The sequence below is a fragment of the Microplitis mediator genome, chromosome 2 (genome assembly GCF_029852145.1).
Source record: "Microplitis mediator isolate UGA2020A chromosome 2, iyMicMedi2.1, whole genome shotgun sequence".
NCBI classification, from domain to species: Eukaryota; Metazoa; Arthropoda; class Insecta; order Hymenoptera; family Braconidae; genus Microplitis; species Microplitis mediator.
The window spans coordinates 8,496,875-8,516,020 of NC_079970.1; the positions used below are offsets into that span (position 1 = coordinate 8,496,875).

At 29.5% G+C, this 19,146-nt stretch overlaps 1 protein-coding gene across 5 annotated transcripts in view; it reads left to right on the forward strand.

Moving 5' to 3' along the window:
- LOC130663408 (synaptotagmin-5) overlaps positions 1–19,146 on the forward strand; it is a 55,894-nt gene that overhangs the window by 4,829 nt on the left and 31,919 nt on the right. For 2 of the 5 annotated variants that reach the window (XM_057462608.1, XM_057462612.1), the window contains exons 1-2: positions 16,071–16,888; positions 17,748–18,088. In XM_057462608.1, coding sequence (XP_057318591.1) covers positions 17,822–18,088 — 267 coding nt within the window. In that variant the 5' untranslated portion in view covers positions 16,071–16,888; positions 17,748–17,821. Of the gene's footprint in view, positions 1–14,735; positions 15,117–16,070; positions 16,923–17,747; positions 18,089–19,146 lie in introns of those variants that run through there. The other 3 variants (XM_057462611.1, XM_057462609.1, XM_057462610.1) reach the window with 3 other exon arrangements.

A 19,146-nucleotide genomic window follows, 5' to 3' on the forward strand; every position in this document is an offset into this window, starting at 1 on the left:
ACCGATTTAGATGGTTCTCGCGTCATTCGAAAGAGCTTGTTAGCCGTCAACTTTTCTGTAAATTTCAGTTCATTCGAGCGAACAGACTTTGAGAAATCTAAGAAATACGAAAAAAAATTATTTTTCTTTCGTTTTTTTTTTTAATTTTTCAGAAACGACTTGATAATTGATTCCGAAATCTGAATAGCTCTAGAACTCGATAAAATATGTCAATAGCTGTATCATACATCAAAATTGGTGTATTCGTTCAAGAGATGATGCCGAAAAATAAAAAAAAATGAACATTTTCTCTAGATACCTCATAATATAATGTACTAAATGTTTCAAAAATTATACTAAATCTTCATCGATACGGCCTCTTTTTATCACTGCATAATTTAGTGGAATCGATTCATTAGTTTAGGAACTATCGCCAACAAAACATTAAAGAATTTACGGTTCTCTAATTTTTTTTTTTTAGATATTTATCTATCGATCTAATTGCTTTACTGACGGTTCTTCCTCGCCGACAATTTAAAACTCCTTTCACTTTTTATCGTGATTATTTGCATTTAGCTCTGTCCAAATCTATGCGTTTCCTTAAGAATAATCGTACACAAAAATTTAAACTCGCATGTTTTTCAATTATTCGAGATTTTTCTTATTTTCGTGCTCAAACGGCTCGAAAACGTATACGGAAAAAAAATGATTGTCAATAATTGTGGTTCAACTTCTAATTATTTATGTTATGTTCAATAACTAATGTCGTTTCAATCAGTAAAATTATGATTTTAATGTTTAAACTGCTATAATTAACAGTTAATCGTTGAAATATACTGCTTGACTATTTAAAATTACTACTTCAACCTTAAAAAACTACAAGACACTTGTCAAAAAAATGCATCTGTTATTAATTTCTTACGTTCTACTCCATAATATTTACTGAGATTCGGTCTAGGCGCGCTGTTGACGAGAATCTCAGTAATATTTACTAATATTTTTTTTCCGTGTATTCACAATAATGTTTTCTTTATAAAAATGTTTGTTTATTTTATAAAACATACTTTTATCAAAAAAAGAAAAAAATTATTACTGAATTACTGTAGATTAATTAACTTAATTTTTGCTTGTAAATCATTTTATGTTCATTTTTATTATAATTGCTAGTCGATGTATTTATAACTAATTATAGTTGAATGAAGGCACATAAATAAAAGGGTAGATATACCTGACTACGTATGCATATTATAAAAATGAACTACTGCAGTAAATGGAAATGCGTGGGTACTCATGAAAGACGAATAAAAGTCAAACGCATGTCATTCATGTGCGCTCTCTCTCTCTCTCTCTCTCTCTTCTTCTTCTTTTACAACACGAAAGATCTCAAATGCCCTTTGAATAAATAGCATTCATAATTAAATGCTTCAGATCACTCAAAGCAAACATAAGTCTAATTTATTTTAATCTTAAATTTCATTCGATGATTTATTTAATTTAGATTGTTTAATTTAAATATTTATCAAAAGTTAACGAAGTTTTATCATTTATTATGATTATTATTTGTTGGACAAAAATGATTTATTTTTGTACATATATAGCAGAATATAAATATTGTAAAAGTAATGATTATTTAAAGTAATGTTAATGTATAATGATATTTTTTATTTATTCTGATTGTTTGTATAACACGCTTTAAAATTATTCGTTCTATCTGTATAAAAATGTCCAAATATTCGTATTACAATTTTATAATTAAATTTATATGGTTATCAGATAAAAATTTTATTGTTGCTGTACAGAATAAGAAGATAATCTAATAATGTCCTCTTTATTTTATTAAACTTTTATTTTTATTATTTTTTTTTTTTTTTTTGTTGAATTACTTTAGCAACATCAAACACTTATAGACTGTAAAAAAATTTTGGTGCGAAATGGACCCCGAGGACTACACGGTCTGCTCGGTGTGAAATTTTTTGGTGTTAAATATCAAGTCGTGTACTTTTAACATGGTATGAATGTTTTCTTTTCCACCTTTACGGTAATATTATTACCTCAAATATTGTAGAATAATATAATCTGTAGTTAAAAATTTTCAAATAATATATAGGTTACATCACTATATAGCATATCATTATTATTGTTATTGATGTAGATTATTATAAAATAGAAATTAAATACCTAATCTCGAAGTAATCGAGAGTCTAAAATAAATAACTTATATGTTTATACCATTGGTTGTTGGTGATGTGAACATTCTAATTCGCAAAAAAGCGAACTGAAATTTCTAGTCAGGATAAAACAAAAACGATGGCACCACTCAAGATATCAACTTCTTAAACTCCAGATTAGAATCTATAATTTTCCTTGTTTTTGAATTTTCAAATTTTCTTTGCGAGAAATGAAAAAAATAATAATAAGAAAAATTAAAAACAACGAAATTAAAGTCAGCAAATTGCAAAATCTTCTAGCATTTCTTAATAACAGCATGCATGCATTACATAAATAAAATTACTAAAGCATGAAATCACATAATAAGGTGTGCACTTTTTCCAGATAGCTGTTATATTCGCTGGATATTACCTGTCATTCACAGCGTATCTGTCACGCAGAATAAAATATTGAGTTCTATATTCCTGTTACATAAACTGACTAACCTAGTCTCTAAATAATTTTTATTTGAAATTTACTGAAATGTATATTAATTATTGATAAAATCAATATTTTATGCATTCAATGATTATTGATGTAAATCAAAGTAAAAGAATCTTGAAAACGATTACCCAGAGAGGAAAGTACGACGGGCCCAGGCTTGGCTCAAGTATGTAGAACCTTGGGCCAAGCTTGTAACCCCGCCTTGGTAAAAGTCTGGAATGATAACACGGAGCCAGTCCAGGTTGCTATACCTGGCCCATGCTTCGTTGCCAGTCCTGGCCCAGGCTTCGTTGCCAGATCTGGCCCATACATCGAGGAAATGAATAAAATTAATTTTAAAAAAATTGTATTATTGTTAACCTCGTAGACTTCATAATCATTAACGTTTAAACTATCTAAGGGAGGTAAATGATGTGAAAAAAGTCAGCAACTTGTCTGCGGCTGATTAGACTGATGTTGCATTGGTGATAGATATCATTGACACTGAGCATTCCTGTAGGTCGCTTAAAATAGCATAGACATGTGCAGAATTTCCGTTGTACTTTTTCAATGCGACCAATCTGTTGTTCAGTGAAACGAGACCAAACAACAGACCCATACTCCAATACAGGCTTGACGAATGCCGAGAACAGGTGTATCAGTGTTCGGGCATCCTTAAATTCCTTACTAGCTCTGCAAATAAAACCTAAGTTTCGAAAGACACGAAGAGTTATGTTATCAATGTGTGCTACAAAGTTCAATTTGTCGTCTACGATTACACCAAGATCTTTTATTGTCTTTACTGTTTGCACAACTTGACCATCAAGCAGATAGATAGCAGGCAGCTGGTAGTGAGATCGCGAGAAGGAGATTACTGCACATTTTTTTATGTTCAGAGATAATTTATTCATCCTGCACCAGTTCACAAGCTCATAAATATCATCTTGGAGGATATTGGGGTCTTGTTCGTTATTAATTTCCCTGTAGATCTTCATGTCATCTGCGTATAGTTGATGCTCTGACTTTATGTTATCACCAATGTCGTTGATAAAAATACTAAACAGAACCGGACCCAAATACGAACCCTGTGGGACACCGGAGGTGACGTCAAATTCATTTGATAGGTGACCATAAACTCGCATTCGTAACTTCCTGTTGGAAAGGTATGAGAATAGCCATTCCAGCGCTTTAGATTTAACACTATAGGTGCTCAGTTTTTTTAGCAAAGTTTGATGGTTGACCATATCAAACGCTTTACTGAAGTCTGTGTGTATCGCATGCACCTCCTTGCCTCTGCCCATTGAGTTTAGTATATTGTTGACATATCCATACAAGTTGGTGGTTGTGGATCTACCACCAAAGAATCCATGCTGCCGAGAAACAATGATGTTTTTGAAAGCAAAGTTCAATTGTGGTTAACAATTTTGTTGATTTGTATAATATGGTTTGATTCTGTATAATTTCAGTGACCGAGCGGTATAAAATAAGTTGGCTCTACTGGCCTCCCTGCTCCTTAAGCATCGAGTTTAATGTCACCATTAGACCAAACTAATCGGTTACTCCAAAGGATAAAAGAATATGAATCAGAAATTGCAATGAAAACTTCATCAGAAAATGTTGGTAAAAATTTTATATCACGACTGTTCGTCCAGACTTCCTAAAAGTTCATTAGGAAGTCTTACTTAACACCAAAAAAGGATGTAAAATGCTTATTGAACAGTCTTTTTTCGGGGAGAATAAAAACCGCGCAATACAAAAATTAGATTACAGAAGGAGGCAGAAAAAAGAAAATTAGTACAGGAATCTAGTTCTACAATCGGACTAACTACCGGACCTTTTATTTATTATTTTTAGAATATTCAAGAGCATTTACTGAAAACAAAAATCACTTTTTTCATTACCTGAAACGTATTTTATCTTTCTGGATTCTAAAAAAAATTATCCAAGGAAACAAAAATAGACATTGTTGACACAATGTAATATAGGATATGCTACATCCCCATCAAAGGAGGCAGTTGTCACTATGTCGGACGACAAAGGAGTAGCCGTGCCCGAGTAGTTCTCAAGTTTAGAACATAAAAACTCTGAAATATATATCCAACCACGGACAGCACAAGAGGTTGAGTGCGATCTAGTGGCGAGTACCGAACTACTCCCGCTGCTGCTTCTCTTCTTCGAGTTCGGTGCCCCATGAAAAACATTTATAAAAAAAATATATTAAAAATATATAAAAAGTACATAAATATACACTTATCCAAAAAATTAAAGGAACAAAAAAATTTCATAAATTTTTTAGTGATTTTTGGAAGGCTGTATTTTCGTGAAAAATGATCGTATCGAAAAAATAAAAAAAGAAAATTGAAGCTTGAAATCTCTAGTTTGAAGATCTTTCAGCAAAATATTTTTTTGAGCCACGGGTTTTGCGGAATCAGAAGAAAAAGATCGAGACAAAATTTTTCTAAATTTTTTGGTTTCGTTTCTTAGGTCTACGGGGCCGGGAAAAATTTTTTAAAAAAAAAGAATTCATGGCTTGTTTAGGAAATTTATTCAGCTACAATTTGCTTTTTTTTGTTTCTCTGTACGACAATTTGCTGCTGAGATATCAGCCTTCAAATGAAACAGGATCCTTTTGTCTTTGATTATTGATATCTCAGCAAGAAATGGTCACATAGTAATTTAAAGGGCAGTTTAATAAACTTGAATAAATCCCCTACAAGCTCCATTTTTTATTTAAAAAAAAAAAAAATTTTTTTCATCCTTGATATCCATTTGAAAAACCTTTAAAAAATGGCCATTTTCTGGTTTTTTAGTCGACTCATCGCTACTCTGCAAATATTGATAAAAAAAATAATGTTGCCAGGTAATTTTACAGCTTAATGTACCCCCAAAAACCCTGGAAATTTTCAGATTGATCCATTGAACCGTTTGTCCGGTCCGATTGCTCAAAGTTTTACAAAACAATTAAAGGAACAAGTTTTGTTCCTTAATTTGTGTAATCATTACCAAAATAAAAAAATCATTTTTTTTCGGATTTTCTTTCATTTTTGCGTTAGTTATTCAGTAAATGTAAGGTAAAGAGGAAAAAAAAAATTTTTTTTCCGAAAAACGAAAAAAAAATAACCCCCCGAATAAAACATAAAAAAAAAAAATTGGAAAAAATTCTTGTTTGGTCTCGTTTTTTGGAAAATTTTTTTTTTCCTCTTTACCTTACATTTACTGAATAACTAACGCAAAAATGAAAGAAAATCCGAAAAAAATTGATTTTTTTATTTTGGTAATGATTACACAAATTAAGGAACAAAACTTGTTCCTTTAATTGTTTTGTAAAACTTTGAGCAATCGGACCGGACAAACGGTTCAATGGATCAATCTGAAAATTTCCAGGGTTTTTGGGGGTACATTAAGCTGTAAAATTACCTGGCAACATTATTTTTTTTATCAATATTTGCAGAGTAGCGATGAGTCGACTAAAAAACCAGAAAATGGCCATTTTTTAAAGGTTTTTCAAATGGATATCAAGGATGAAAAAAATTTTTTTTTTTTTTAAATAAAAAATGGAGCTTGTAGGGGATTTATTCAAGTTTATTAAACTGCCCTTTAAATTACTATGTGACCATTTCTTGCTGAGATATCAATAATCAAAGACAAAAGGATCCTTTTTCATTTGAAGGCTGATATCTCAGCAGCAAATTGTCGTACAGAGAAACAAAAAAAAGCAAATTGTAGCTGAATAAATTTCCTAAACAAGCCATGAATTCTTTTTTTTTAAAAAATTTTTCCCGGCCCCGTAGACCTAAGAAACGAAACCAAAAAATTTAGAAAAATTTTGTCTCGATCTTTTTCTTCTGATTCCGCAAAACCCGTGGCTCAAAAAAATATTTTGCTGAAAGATCTTCAAACTAGAGATTTCAAGCTTCAATTTGCTTTTTTTATTTTTTCGATACGATCATTTTTCACGAAAATACAGCCTTCCAAAAATCACTAAAAAATTTATAAAATTTTCTTGTTCCTTTAATTTTTTGGATAAGTGTATATAAAATATGTATAGAAAATAAATTTTTAATAGCTAACTTTTGGCCGATTTTTTTATATATTTTAAATGTAATTTAAATATTTTTAAAGTATATTTTAAGGTGTATAAGAAATACATGTTTGAAAATATATAAAAATTATATTAACAATATTTTTCAATAATATCAAAAAATATAATTATGAAAGTATGAAAAATATATTTTTAATTTAACCACCAACATAAGAAAAAAATAATATAATAAAATTATATGTTTGAAATATATTTTTTTTATATTTTCATACATGTATTTTTCATACGTTCTAAGATATAGGGAAAAGAGAGGCAAAATAGGATACCCCCAAAATTTGATAAAAAAAAAAAAATTCTATTTATTAAATGTTTTTTAAACCTTCCAAAATCACTTTTGTAAACGTAATTGACCATTGTTTTGAATTTTTAACTTCCCGCTGAGAAAATCGACGATTTTCAAAAAATTCGGGAAGTTATTGGTTTCACCCCGATTTTCAAAAACCGGGTTTTTATCATATGTCGACATTTGAAGGTGCTAGGATGCTCTTCTGACATTTTCAGAGCGATGTCTGTATGTGTGTGTGTGTGTGTGTGCGTTCAAAAGATATCGTCGACGAAAGAAACAGTAGGAAACGGTTTTTTGCAAATATCGTCGAAACGACAAAACCAATCATTCCCAAAATTTTATCAGCTCAAGACCTCAATAAAACACGTCGATTGCCACCTCAACCGTCTTAATCGGTCAATTCGTTTACGAGATATCGTTGATTAAAAAAATAGTGAAAAACGTTTTTTTCCAGATATCTACAGAAAAATTGAATCATTCGATTTTAAAATCTAATCAGCTCTAGAACTTAATAAAACGCGTCGATTGCCGCCTCAACCATCAAAATCAGTTAATTCGTTCGCGAGATATCGTGGGAGATAGAAGTGCTAAAAAATGTTTTTTTCAGAAAACAATGGCATACAAAAGTATTTTCGAGCTCGAAGAGCTCGAAAATGTATCCACAATAATGTTTTCGAGCTCAACGAGCTCGAAAACAGCGGGAAGTTTTGGGGCTGGCCCGCAGGGTTAACCGATAGACCGATTTTTTTTGTTAAACTTTTTCAAAAATCGGAAGTGTCAGGCAAAAAATATTAATGACTTTTGTTTTATGATAAAAACCATTAAAAAATTTTTAATTTTCCCTTGCATCTAATAATTATGTGAAATGTAATTTTTCTTTATGTAAATTACTTACAAGAAAATTTAATTTAATCGAATTTATTTAATGTCCAGCAAATTTTCTTTTCTTTTTACCTTTGTTAGAAGGTACCCTATTTTGCTCACAAAAATGAAAATTTTTTTTTTCTTAATGGCCTCCCCTCTTAATACTCTTTCTCTCAGTGTTGTTATCAAGAGTACCGGCTATGTGCCTGGTATTCAACAATGCGACCGATAGAAATATCGCTTGGTTCCACAAGTAAAGTCAAATGCGACTTAAGTAATTATCTGAAGCAATTGTACGTCTAGATGGTCAGTCGTTCTCCCTGTGCGCCCCGATGACTAAATTTTTATTGGGTTAAGCTTTTAAATAAATCATTTATTAACTATTAATAAATCTTATTTGGCTCAAATAAATACTTCTATCAGTGTGATTATTCAGATTTATCAAACCTGTAAAAATATTTAATGAGAACTATTAATTAATATTACATATGGAAAATTAATCAAAAATATTTAAATATGTTAGTGTATGACAGTATGAAATTTGCTTTCAAAACTTTGTCGATCCTAATGATAATGGTAGATTACATGTAAGAAAGGTATTCAATAATAGTTTCAGAAGAGTGACTTTATAAGTGAGTTATGTCACGTTGGTGGAAATCGTAGAAATCTGCATTGAAATTTCATTGATAATAGTGCACTGGTCAGTAAACGGCCACTATTAGAATTCGGATATTTTTATAACACGTAAACAATAATCCTTTACTGCTACAGAAAATAATTTGTAGCACCTAGCAATTAAAAATCATTAACTGCTACAGATTGTTTGCTTGCTGTTACAGAAAATAATTAGTAACAGCTCGCGAAAAAAACAGTATCAACTAATAATTTTTATTCGATAATTGCTACAAATTATTTCCTGTAGCTGCAAGCGATTATTTTTTCTGTAAATGCATAGAAGGCAAATAAGCAGAATTATTCACTGGCTATATAACTATAAATATCAAATTAAAATAAGATGCATACAAATATGATCTCTAGATATGGCTACAGAATAGTCAGCTCTCCATATAGAAAAATTAGAATTTATGTACTCATTATCATTTTTTTTATTTTTTTCAAAAAGTTTTGTTTTTCATATTTGAAACTTCCACACGATTTATATATAAAAGCTAAATTTAAGTATTAAATTTGACTAGTTGATAATAAGCTCTCCCTCAACCAATACGTTACCTTTTTCATTGTGTACGATTTACTACCAACAAACTTAAATTGAATTAATATCTCGAGTTTATATCAAAGTTTTTTTTTTTCATCTTCTGTTGGATTCTGTTTAATGAATGCGAAAATATTCAAAGCCAAACTAAACTTCTGAGTTTGAAATTTCACAATGTCCAATTACATATGATTCAAACTGTGAACAAAAACATATTGTTTCAAAACGTCAATAAAAATTTTTATTATGCATTAACCTTTTTATTATATAAAGAAATGTAATTAGACCCTAACATATATATGTAAATTTTACAATGTACAGCTAGATTATTTACCAGATAATACAATAATGATGCACCATAGAACATGCAAGCGATAATACTAATCCTAATTATACATGCAAAACTCGAACATTCAGTGTACAGAGACTCATTGAAGCGACATTCATAGGAATAAATCCAGCTTTAATACTCATATACATGTATACACACCCTCCTGTGTAATTTTATTCCAGATTTTGTATTTTAACAAAGAACAATGCTGTTCATACGCCAATTAATTTACTTTCAAAAATAATATTATAATTATACTTTCATTATTAAAAAATTTTATTATTTTACTTTTTGCACGAGTATATATAAATAATAAACTGCGATATACTTTTATAGCTACGACGTTAAAAATATCTAGAAGCCGTTGTTAAAAATAAGAGTATAGAAAGAAAAGAATAAATATTACAAAAATAAATGAGATTCACGAGGTAGTGAGATTCTTAATACCTCGCTAGTAGGCGTAATTTGTTGAAGCAAAATGGCAATTATAAATGACCTTATTGCCGGATGGATAAATATAAGTTTTCATAGTATTAAAAAAATATTTATAACAGTAACAATTTAATATAAATATCAAATTAATTATTAAAACTGGTAATTATTAACTTTAAGTAATATTTGTTTTTAAAAATAAATGTAAAAAGTAATATTTTTCATTATTCATTTCTAGAACTTTCCTAGTTATTATTCTCTAAATCTGAAACAGTGAAAATCACTGAAAAATTGTGTATACACGGAAAGAAAATTATGGGAAGTTTTGCTATGCATTATGGGACTTGTTCCCATAATGGTATAGGAATTGTATCCATACTATTATCGGGATGGTTCCCATAATATATGGGAATAGATCCTATACCAATATGGGAAACATTCCCATAATATTATGGGAACTGTTCTAATATCATTATGGGAACCATTCCCATAATGGTATGGGAATCGTTCCTGTATTATTATAGAAACTATTCCCATAATGTTATGGGAACCACTGCCATAATATCATCAAAATTTTTTTTTTGCAAAATAGTGTCGTAATTTCCCTCATGATATGGAGAGATCCAAATGAAGCTTCTTCGACGCTAAATTTGTAAAAAAAAAAAAATTTTAATGTTTTTGCCAAATCCGAATTTTTTTTCAATATTTGAATTTTTGTATGTATACTTGATAACATTTCTGCGTATTGTAAAAGTGATAACCACACTTTTCTTTAAATTAATTTTTTCATGATAGCATGGGAACCATTCCCATAATATTATAGGAATGGTTCCTATAATAGTATGGGAACTAGTCCCATAACATTATGGAAATGATTCCCATAATCGTATAGGAACTATTCCAATAGCATTATGGAAACCATTCCTATAATATTATGGGAATAGTTCCCATACTATTTTAGGAACCATTCTTATAATGTTATGGGAATGGTTCCTATAATTTCTGGGAATGATTCCTATAAAATATAGGGTTCATTCCTATATATTATGGGAATGATTCACATAATATTATAGGAACAAATCCCATAAATTATAGGAACAATTCCTATAATTATAAGAACTGCTCCCATAATTTATGGTTCTAATTCCTATGTTGGTATATGAAAAAATTTTATAGAATTATGGGAACCGCTGCCATAATTTTCTTTCCATGTATACACTATTACACAGTTATGTATACTTCTTGGTATACTTATAGCTATGAAACAGTGAATAGTCACTGCTTCAGCTTAAGATAGTAGATTTAATTAAAAGTATCGATTAATTTTATGCGTAAACAGTTTTGATAACAAATTGAAAAATTTTGATTCATAACGATAGTTGGTTACAAAAGATCTAAATAAATTCTGATGTTTTAACTCCTAGACTGTTTTTAGCAAAATAAGACTTTTATTAACTTCTCTGATTACTAGAAGAATAATTGAAATCAGTTGAAGAGGATCGCTTCCCTTTCAATCAGCCGAAATCGCAGTCACGTATTGATCGAGTTTCAAAGACCTTTTTTGTTTCCGGTGTTCAAATAATGATTGTAACGCTGGCGTCCAAGAGATTATATAATTTACTTCTACGTGTTTTAAACATCATTGATTTACTACCTCACAAATAGTTTAGATTTTATGATGATTTTAAAATTAGTTCATATTTAACACTTTTACTGCATTATGACGCGCATCATTTCCTCGGGTATCATGACGGGCGGTTCAGGGCTTTCAAACTTCTGTCGGTGTGGTGTATACTATTTTTCTTTAAATACTGTAAAAATTCAACGGGGTAAATCCAAGCGGTGTAGGTCCTGAAATTGGCGGTGTTAAATTTCAACACCGAAAGCGGTGTGAAAAGAACGCCGCCGCCGGTGTAAATATTCTTTACCGGTGTTACATGAAATTTTCCGGTGTTAAAACATTTTACTTTGAGAATGTGTACATATGTGTGTGCGCGTGCGCGAAAGCGCCTGTGTGTTTGCGTACATGTGTGTGTCAAGATATTTTTTGCCCTTATAAGCTTCTCAAAGTTAAAACTCTGAGCGGACGCAGTTTACCCCGCTTTCACACCGGTTTAACACCGCCGAATTACGCCTCCTACACCGGTGTAATTTCATTTTAACACCGGGCGGAGCCAAAATGAGTCTAATTTTAACACCGCTCTTTTTATAGTGTAGCAGGGTAAGCACAGTTAGTGACTAGTGACTGGCGGCAGTCGGGGCAATCGCTGCAGCTTCACATATCGGTGCGCATGGAAAAAATTTTTGCTCTCACTGTTACAGATGGCGTGCGTGCAGTTCTGCCAATGCACAAATCTTAAACTTTTGGTCTCGAAATTGATGCGAAAGATCCGTACTTTCGATTGAGATATGAAGAAATATAATTTTCTATAATCATATAGAAGAAAATAATAAAAATCGATTTTTTCATTATCTTCAAAAGTAACGGTCCCTTTAACTCGTTTTAACAATGTTGGATAGTGAAAATTCTTTCAGTCAAAATAATTTTTACCGAAATTCGGATTTAAATTATTAAATTTCGAAATTAATGAACGAATAATGATTTCTTATCACATTTTTTTTTTTTTTTGTATTTTGTATCACTCTAATAAGTATTTCTGAACGCATAGAGCTCAAAAATATACATGTCCATAAATATCACAGAATTTTTAGAGCTATTGCATATAATTGACCAGATAATAATTTTAAAATCAGCCCTTGTTAGTTAACCATAATTAAACCAATTTGAGATGACAACTAACTTTATTTGTTCTATTATAGCCAAGGGATCCTTAACTTCATTCGAGAGTTACTTCATAACTTTGACACTTTATACGCTGTTGTAACTTGTTACCAAAATGAAGTTTAGCTGTCATGACTGTAATTTAAATTACAACAGATCCATCATTTGTAATTTGTCCTGCTAAATTTTTTGTTTAAAGCGACGAAAAACTAATAGTAAGTCAAGGTGATAAGTATCGTAAAAAAAAAAAAAAAAAAATTATACTTCTGAACTTTATTTGAAAACATTAAAAAGTTTACAAATCTGCCTTGATTTAGTAAAGTGGCTAAAATAACATAATGTAAAAATAAAAACAAAAATTTTTTACAGAATAAGCAAAAAGTTTGTAGATATATCTTTAGTTCATGAAATTGCCACTGTAAATAATTATAAGGAGTTTTGTAAATTTAATAATTAGTTCAGCTAACTAAAAGACAAAAAAAAGTCAATTTATTTAATTGAAATAAATTAAATTTATCTACTTTTTAGTAGATTTCGTAGAAATCTGTATATTGTATTGTTTTAACTTTTGATCAACTTTATTTCCGTTATACCCAATAGTAAAAATAAAAAATTTTAGAACTATGGAATACAATTATAATACTTAATCATGTTTATTTTTATACAATACGAAATAAAGATAAAACAATAATAAAAATGATAATGGTGTTGTTCATTAGATTTCTATCTTCATTCGTCATTAAAGTTATTTTTAATTTTTACTTTTATAATTAGATTATAACTGTAAAACTTTAAAAGAATTTTAAAGAATACTAATTTTTTTAATTTCTCAACGTGCTGATCGATAAAAAAATAAAATTTTTTCAACGATTTTCAGTCTACTCATTACAGTTCAAAAGAGATGTGATTTCTCAGATCATTGCATAGTAAATGGAGCAAAACCCAGAGAAAATTTATTTCTTACTAGATTTCTTCATGCGATATGCCATTAACATTAGATCTGCCTCGGGTATATTGAGTGATTGGAAATTACTAACAGTCATTTTCGCACGGAAAATTTTTCTTTCTTGATTGTATTACATCAATAAAGAACACATGCGCGAAAATTTTCCTCTCATAATTTCCACTGCCACGTAATGCTTGATATTTTTTCTTCGCGAGATAGCTCCCTTTAGATTGAACGTGACCAGAATTGTAAGAATGTAATTGTTATAATTTTACGAATAATTTAAAAATAGAACAAATTAGATCTATGGAGATCTAATCCATCTTTTCAAAGGTCGTGACAGTCAAAATACTGTATCGTGCTGGTCACGATAATTTTTTTTCGTGTATTTTTTTAATGATAAATTTGATTAAATTCAAAAGTTAGCTAAATCAGTTAATAAGTTTAGAAATTCTGGTTATTTAAAATTTAAAAAAAAATTGGAAAATCCAAAAGTGCACACCTCAATCACTCAATTTATTTTTAATCATTACTTTTATTTTATTTTTATTTCGTAACATTAGTTTTTTTTTATTATGAATTTTTATTTAAATTTTGAATTGTTAATTTTACGATTTTTTTTTTTCTTATTTTCAGTTTAATCTTTCGTTACTCGCGTCCACTCGCCTGACGATTTTCATCGCGGGGCAAGCTCTGTGCCGCCCATGCTAAAGGAAATGCGACGTTGCCAAATTATAATGCTATAATGAATTATTTCTTACAGTAACAACAGTAAGATTGGCAACGTGGTCACAAAAATTGAATCGACGATTTAACTCGCATAATGAGTACTGTGCCGCTTTTTCACATTCTTGTAATACATAAATATACTTTTTTTATATTTAAAATATATATTTTATTATCATTTATAATCATATTTAACAAAAATATAGATTTCAAAAAGAGAATTGTTTGAGTATAAAGTCACAAATACCCATACAGTAATTTTTAATGCAATTTTAGTCAAAAAGGCGGCGTCACGCTCATAGCGCGAGTAACGGAAGGTTAATATTTGTTTTTTAATTTTTTTTAAATATCCCGCGTTTTTGTCGTAGATGTCACTCTTTTTATTCCTACTGTTACGCTAGTACTGCTGCTAGTAGTGGGTGGAGAAAAAAGAAAACAAGTGCATAAATGATAACAGTCAGAAAAATAGGAGTTAGTTTTTATGAATGACAAGTTTTTAAGTTATAATTTCTAATTAATTACTATTAAATCGAAGAGTTGGATAGTGATTAACGAAAGGGTTCTTGTAGTCACCAAACTAATGCTAATAAAAAAAAAATTAAGTCCGTGAGCCGTTTTATATTCGGGAGTTATCGTGATCACAAAAAATCAGTTAACTTAATTAACATCAAGACTCCCCTCAACTAAATTATTAATTTTAAAAATAACATAATCAGTTATCAACTTTATGTTGTATTATAATTATTCCTTAATAATTTCTCTATATGATGATATAAGTATTAACCTATTTTAATACACTTCAAAACGTGTAGAAGTGATTGAAAGTGAGTGAAGTAACCAAAAAAATCGAGCGACAATAGAGTACCCTCAGCGCTTTCGCGCTTGAGGTGTGCAAAATACAAAATATCCTGCTTCCAAAGCTTCTTTCTTTCATAACTTCTAAACAAAGACACTGAAGTCAATTTTGCACAAAATAAATTACAACTTATTAACCAGGCTTCAATCTTGTTATAAAATTTTTTATATCATTGAATTTTTTACAAATTTTGTGGGTTGTAGGATTTGAATTTTTAAAAATATCGAATAATTCTACTCTCATAGCTTCATTCACTTATAACTTTTCAAAATAGCAACTCATTTATCAAATTCTATAAGATGAACCTTGAAAATAAACTTCAGTTTCGTTTTTAAAAAAAAAAAAAAACGCAGTGCTGCACCCGTTCTCCTGCGATTTCTATTCTTAAATAATTTTTAATTAAGTAGAAAATTTGCATCAGTATCTAAATAAAAATATCTATCGCAAGTCTTGTCGAGGACTTACGAATTCTAACATACGAAAGACAATTCTGCAGCAGTTTTAAATAAATCTTATGGAAATGTCTCTCGGAAAACTTCTACGTCTCTCCTTCTTTATATGAATATAAAACTTTTAGTAAATTAATGCAAAATTGCAAAATTTGACTTCAAGATGTCCACGTCACTTGCACATGAATTCACATGCAAAAACATTACGGATATCTTATTAGAGGCTGGTTAATTGATAAAATTACTTAGTACAAATTCCTTTTGAGAAGCTTGCATGTGTAAAAATTTTAATAACAATTCATGCATATGGTTTTCAGCAAATCTGCGTAAGCCACACTATAATTCTTTGTTATTCTACTGTCTTCATAAACTCACGATAAGTAAAGTATCTGATATATTTTTCCACAATGCTTTAGAGTAAAACATGACATAAAGTCCTTTAGTAAGTCTTGCACAAGGCTCTAACAATTCAAAATTTTTTTAGTGTGTCTATAATGGATTCATATTGGAATGATTTAATTAAAGTGATAAATAGTTTCGTTAAAAAAATAGAAAAAAAAAACCTTAAATACATTTCTCTTCGTCTCTATGACTAAATATATCCCTTTAACGAAGATATATACTCCGAGCTTTTTTACGATCATTGATTTATTGACAAGAATTGATATAAAATGGTGTACATCAATATATATATATATATATATATATATAAACTGTGACCATTAAACTGAGCAATAGTAGTATTCAAGATGCTTCAATGAAAAGAATAATACATGATGTCAATAATCAATAAACAACCACTAATAGTTGTATTCAATTGCGTGTACACAATTATATTCACTTTGTACTCATTAATTTCTTTATTCAATACTTTTCTGATGGAAACGTATCGATAAAAGAAAAATAATTATTTACGGTCCGATTTTAGTAACTTATTTTTTTAACAAATTCTACGCTCAAAAATATCTGTATTTAATTCTAGTCAAAAATTTATTTTTTAAATAACTTGAAAACGGCTATATCCATTAATTTTCAAAACCCATCAGACTTTAGTCGGGTAATTTCATCAAATTATACCCTGAATAAACACTTGACCATTACAATTACAATCACAATCAAAGACCGTCAAATCATGTAAAAAATATCATGGAAAAAATTATTTCTATAATAGACGAATTTTTTGTATCAAATATCTTAATTAATCGATCTTTGAAAAATAAAAAGACAGGCCTTCAACTACTGTCATATATTGTCTCAGTTGTAACACGAAGATTATCTTTTTCCATAATGGGTAAATAATTTTATTGACATTCATAAAGTTCAAGGTAATAAATTAATTTATTATCACCACAATAAAGTTAAATAGAATTCCAATTTTCTGTAAATTGAATCGTTCGTTTCAATTGCCTAAATAACTTCGATTAACTATTTAAGCTAAATATTGTATCTGTTGTCCTGATTAATTACTTCAGAACAATATATAATATTAACAATATTCGTGACGCAAGGTCTATCCTTTATCTCTTATCAAATGACAAAATAATAAATTCTGACGTAAATGATTGACAAACACCACTATATGTTTACAAAGTACAAATATTTCGAAACTAAATCCCTTATCAACAATGTAGTCAATTTAACAAAATTAGTCATCAAATTCTCTAAAAAATACATGTTATTGTGGAATTTAATTACAAGGAATGCACTTTTTATAAATTTTAGAAAAATAAAAATACATAAGCTCAGCAATTTTATTTGACGTCATTATATAAGATAATTTAAATATATATCCTTGAAAAATGATGTCATTTTAAATGTAAAGAAATATAACAATTTATTACAGCGTCAGCAGAACAGTTTTCATAAATACTTGTGTATACATACTTTTTTCATAAAAATAATCTCGAGCAGAATGAAATACAAGCAAACACTTATGAATTCTATTACTAGCTATAGCTTTTAAAATCATATAAAAAACTTCATACTTGCAATTTATTAAAAACTGAAGATAACTTAATATTTTATTTTCAATGGAATAAATTAATACTAATTTAAAAATTTATATCTTTTTATAACTGAATAATCTCATACAACAATAATTTCAATAATTTAATTAATAATTACAATTTTCTGTAATTTAATGATTTCAGAAGAAACCAGTAACTTTGATTAAAAAGGACAACTAAATTTTTTTTGTCTTTTACGGAGAAGTAAATAATTAAAAATGGTTTCGGCGGCTGTTTTGGGTGCAGCAGCTGGCACTGGATTAGCTTTGGTTGTCGCTGTTACTATTGTCGTTTATCGGTATTATTCGGTTAAACGATTAGGAAAATACTGGAGTACACTTGATCGTTGGCCTGAACCACCTGCTTCAAGTAATAAATCATGCTATAATACCAATCAAGGTCATCATCATTGTCACAGTCCACCTCCTCATGTACTCAATTGCTGGAGAAAACCTCAACGAAATTACTATGCTGTTCAATCCCAGGTATTTTTTATAATTATGTTTAATTAAAATTTTCCAATTATTTTTAACAAGATAATTAAATGTGGAAATAAATCATATGACAGACAAAAATATCTGACGACTAAAATATACTCGTCAATAAAATAAAAAGCACCAGTGTGTCTGACTCTTTTTGGTTGTAACTACTGTTGTTGATAAAGCAGAATCGACAAGTCGATGAAACAGGATTCTACTTATTTTTTTTATCTTAAAAAGCTAAAAAGCTCAGTAAGATATTATCTACAACTGAAAATTTATATTTCTTTACCCTGATAGCCACCCTAACCGTAAGTTAACTACAAGCTACTGCCGTATTCTAAAGCCAATTTAAAGGAAAATGTTGGAGAGCAAACAGTTACCTTTAAGTTGACAGTAAATAGCCTGTACGTTCAGTTCAATTTGATTACAAGTGTTACAGTCAGACAATGACATCAAGTTGATTAAAAGTTTCACTTCAAATTGATGGCAAGTTTTTCTGTCAAATTACATTCGATGACGGCAGTTGATTTGCACCAAATTGCACGCGACTACTATCCAGCCGAGGCTTACCAGAAACTTGTCGTTAAGTTAGCCGAAAATGTTTCACTGCAGAACTTGCTGAGCAATTATCTTCAAAATGTGGCTATCAGGGCCATTTTGTGTGAAAACTTGAATGCCCTTTTGGAATTCTCAATTATCAGCTGTTAGTATATTATTTAAAATTTGTATTTTAGAAACTTTTGTACTGATGATAACTTTCGAACTAAGTTTCCTTTTCCCAAGTAACACACAGACAACTTTAAGAAATCTTAAAGATGTCTTTTAAAAGGATAAGGCGTTTTTTTTTTTATAAAAATAAATAAAACATGCGGATATTGGTCCTACGAGACATAGAAAATTTGTCTTGTTTTTCCTGTCTTAAAAAAGACATGTCAGTTAAAAAATCGTTTAGATGACTTACTTTACCATTTACTTATTTTGCTATATGTAATTTACTTTTTGTCGTCACTTGTGTCAAGTCTTTTAAGTAGATGTTCGGTGGCATAAATTTCTGATCTTTT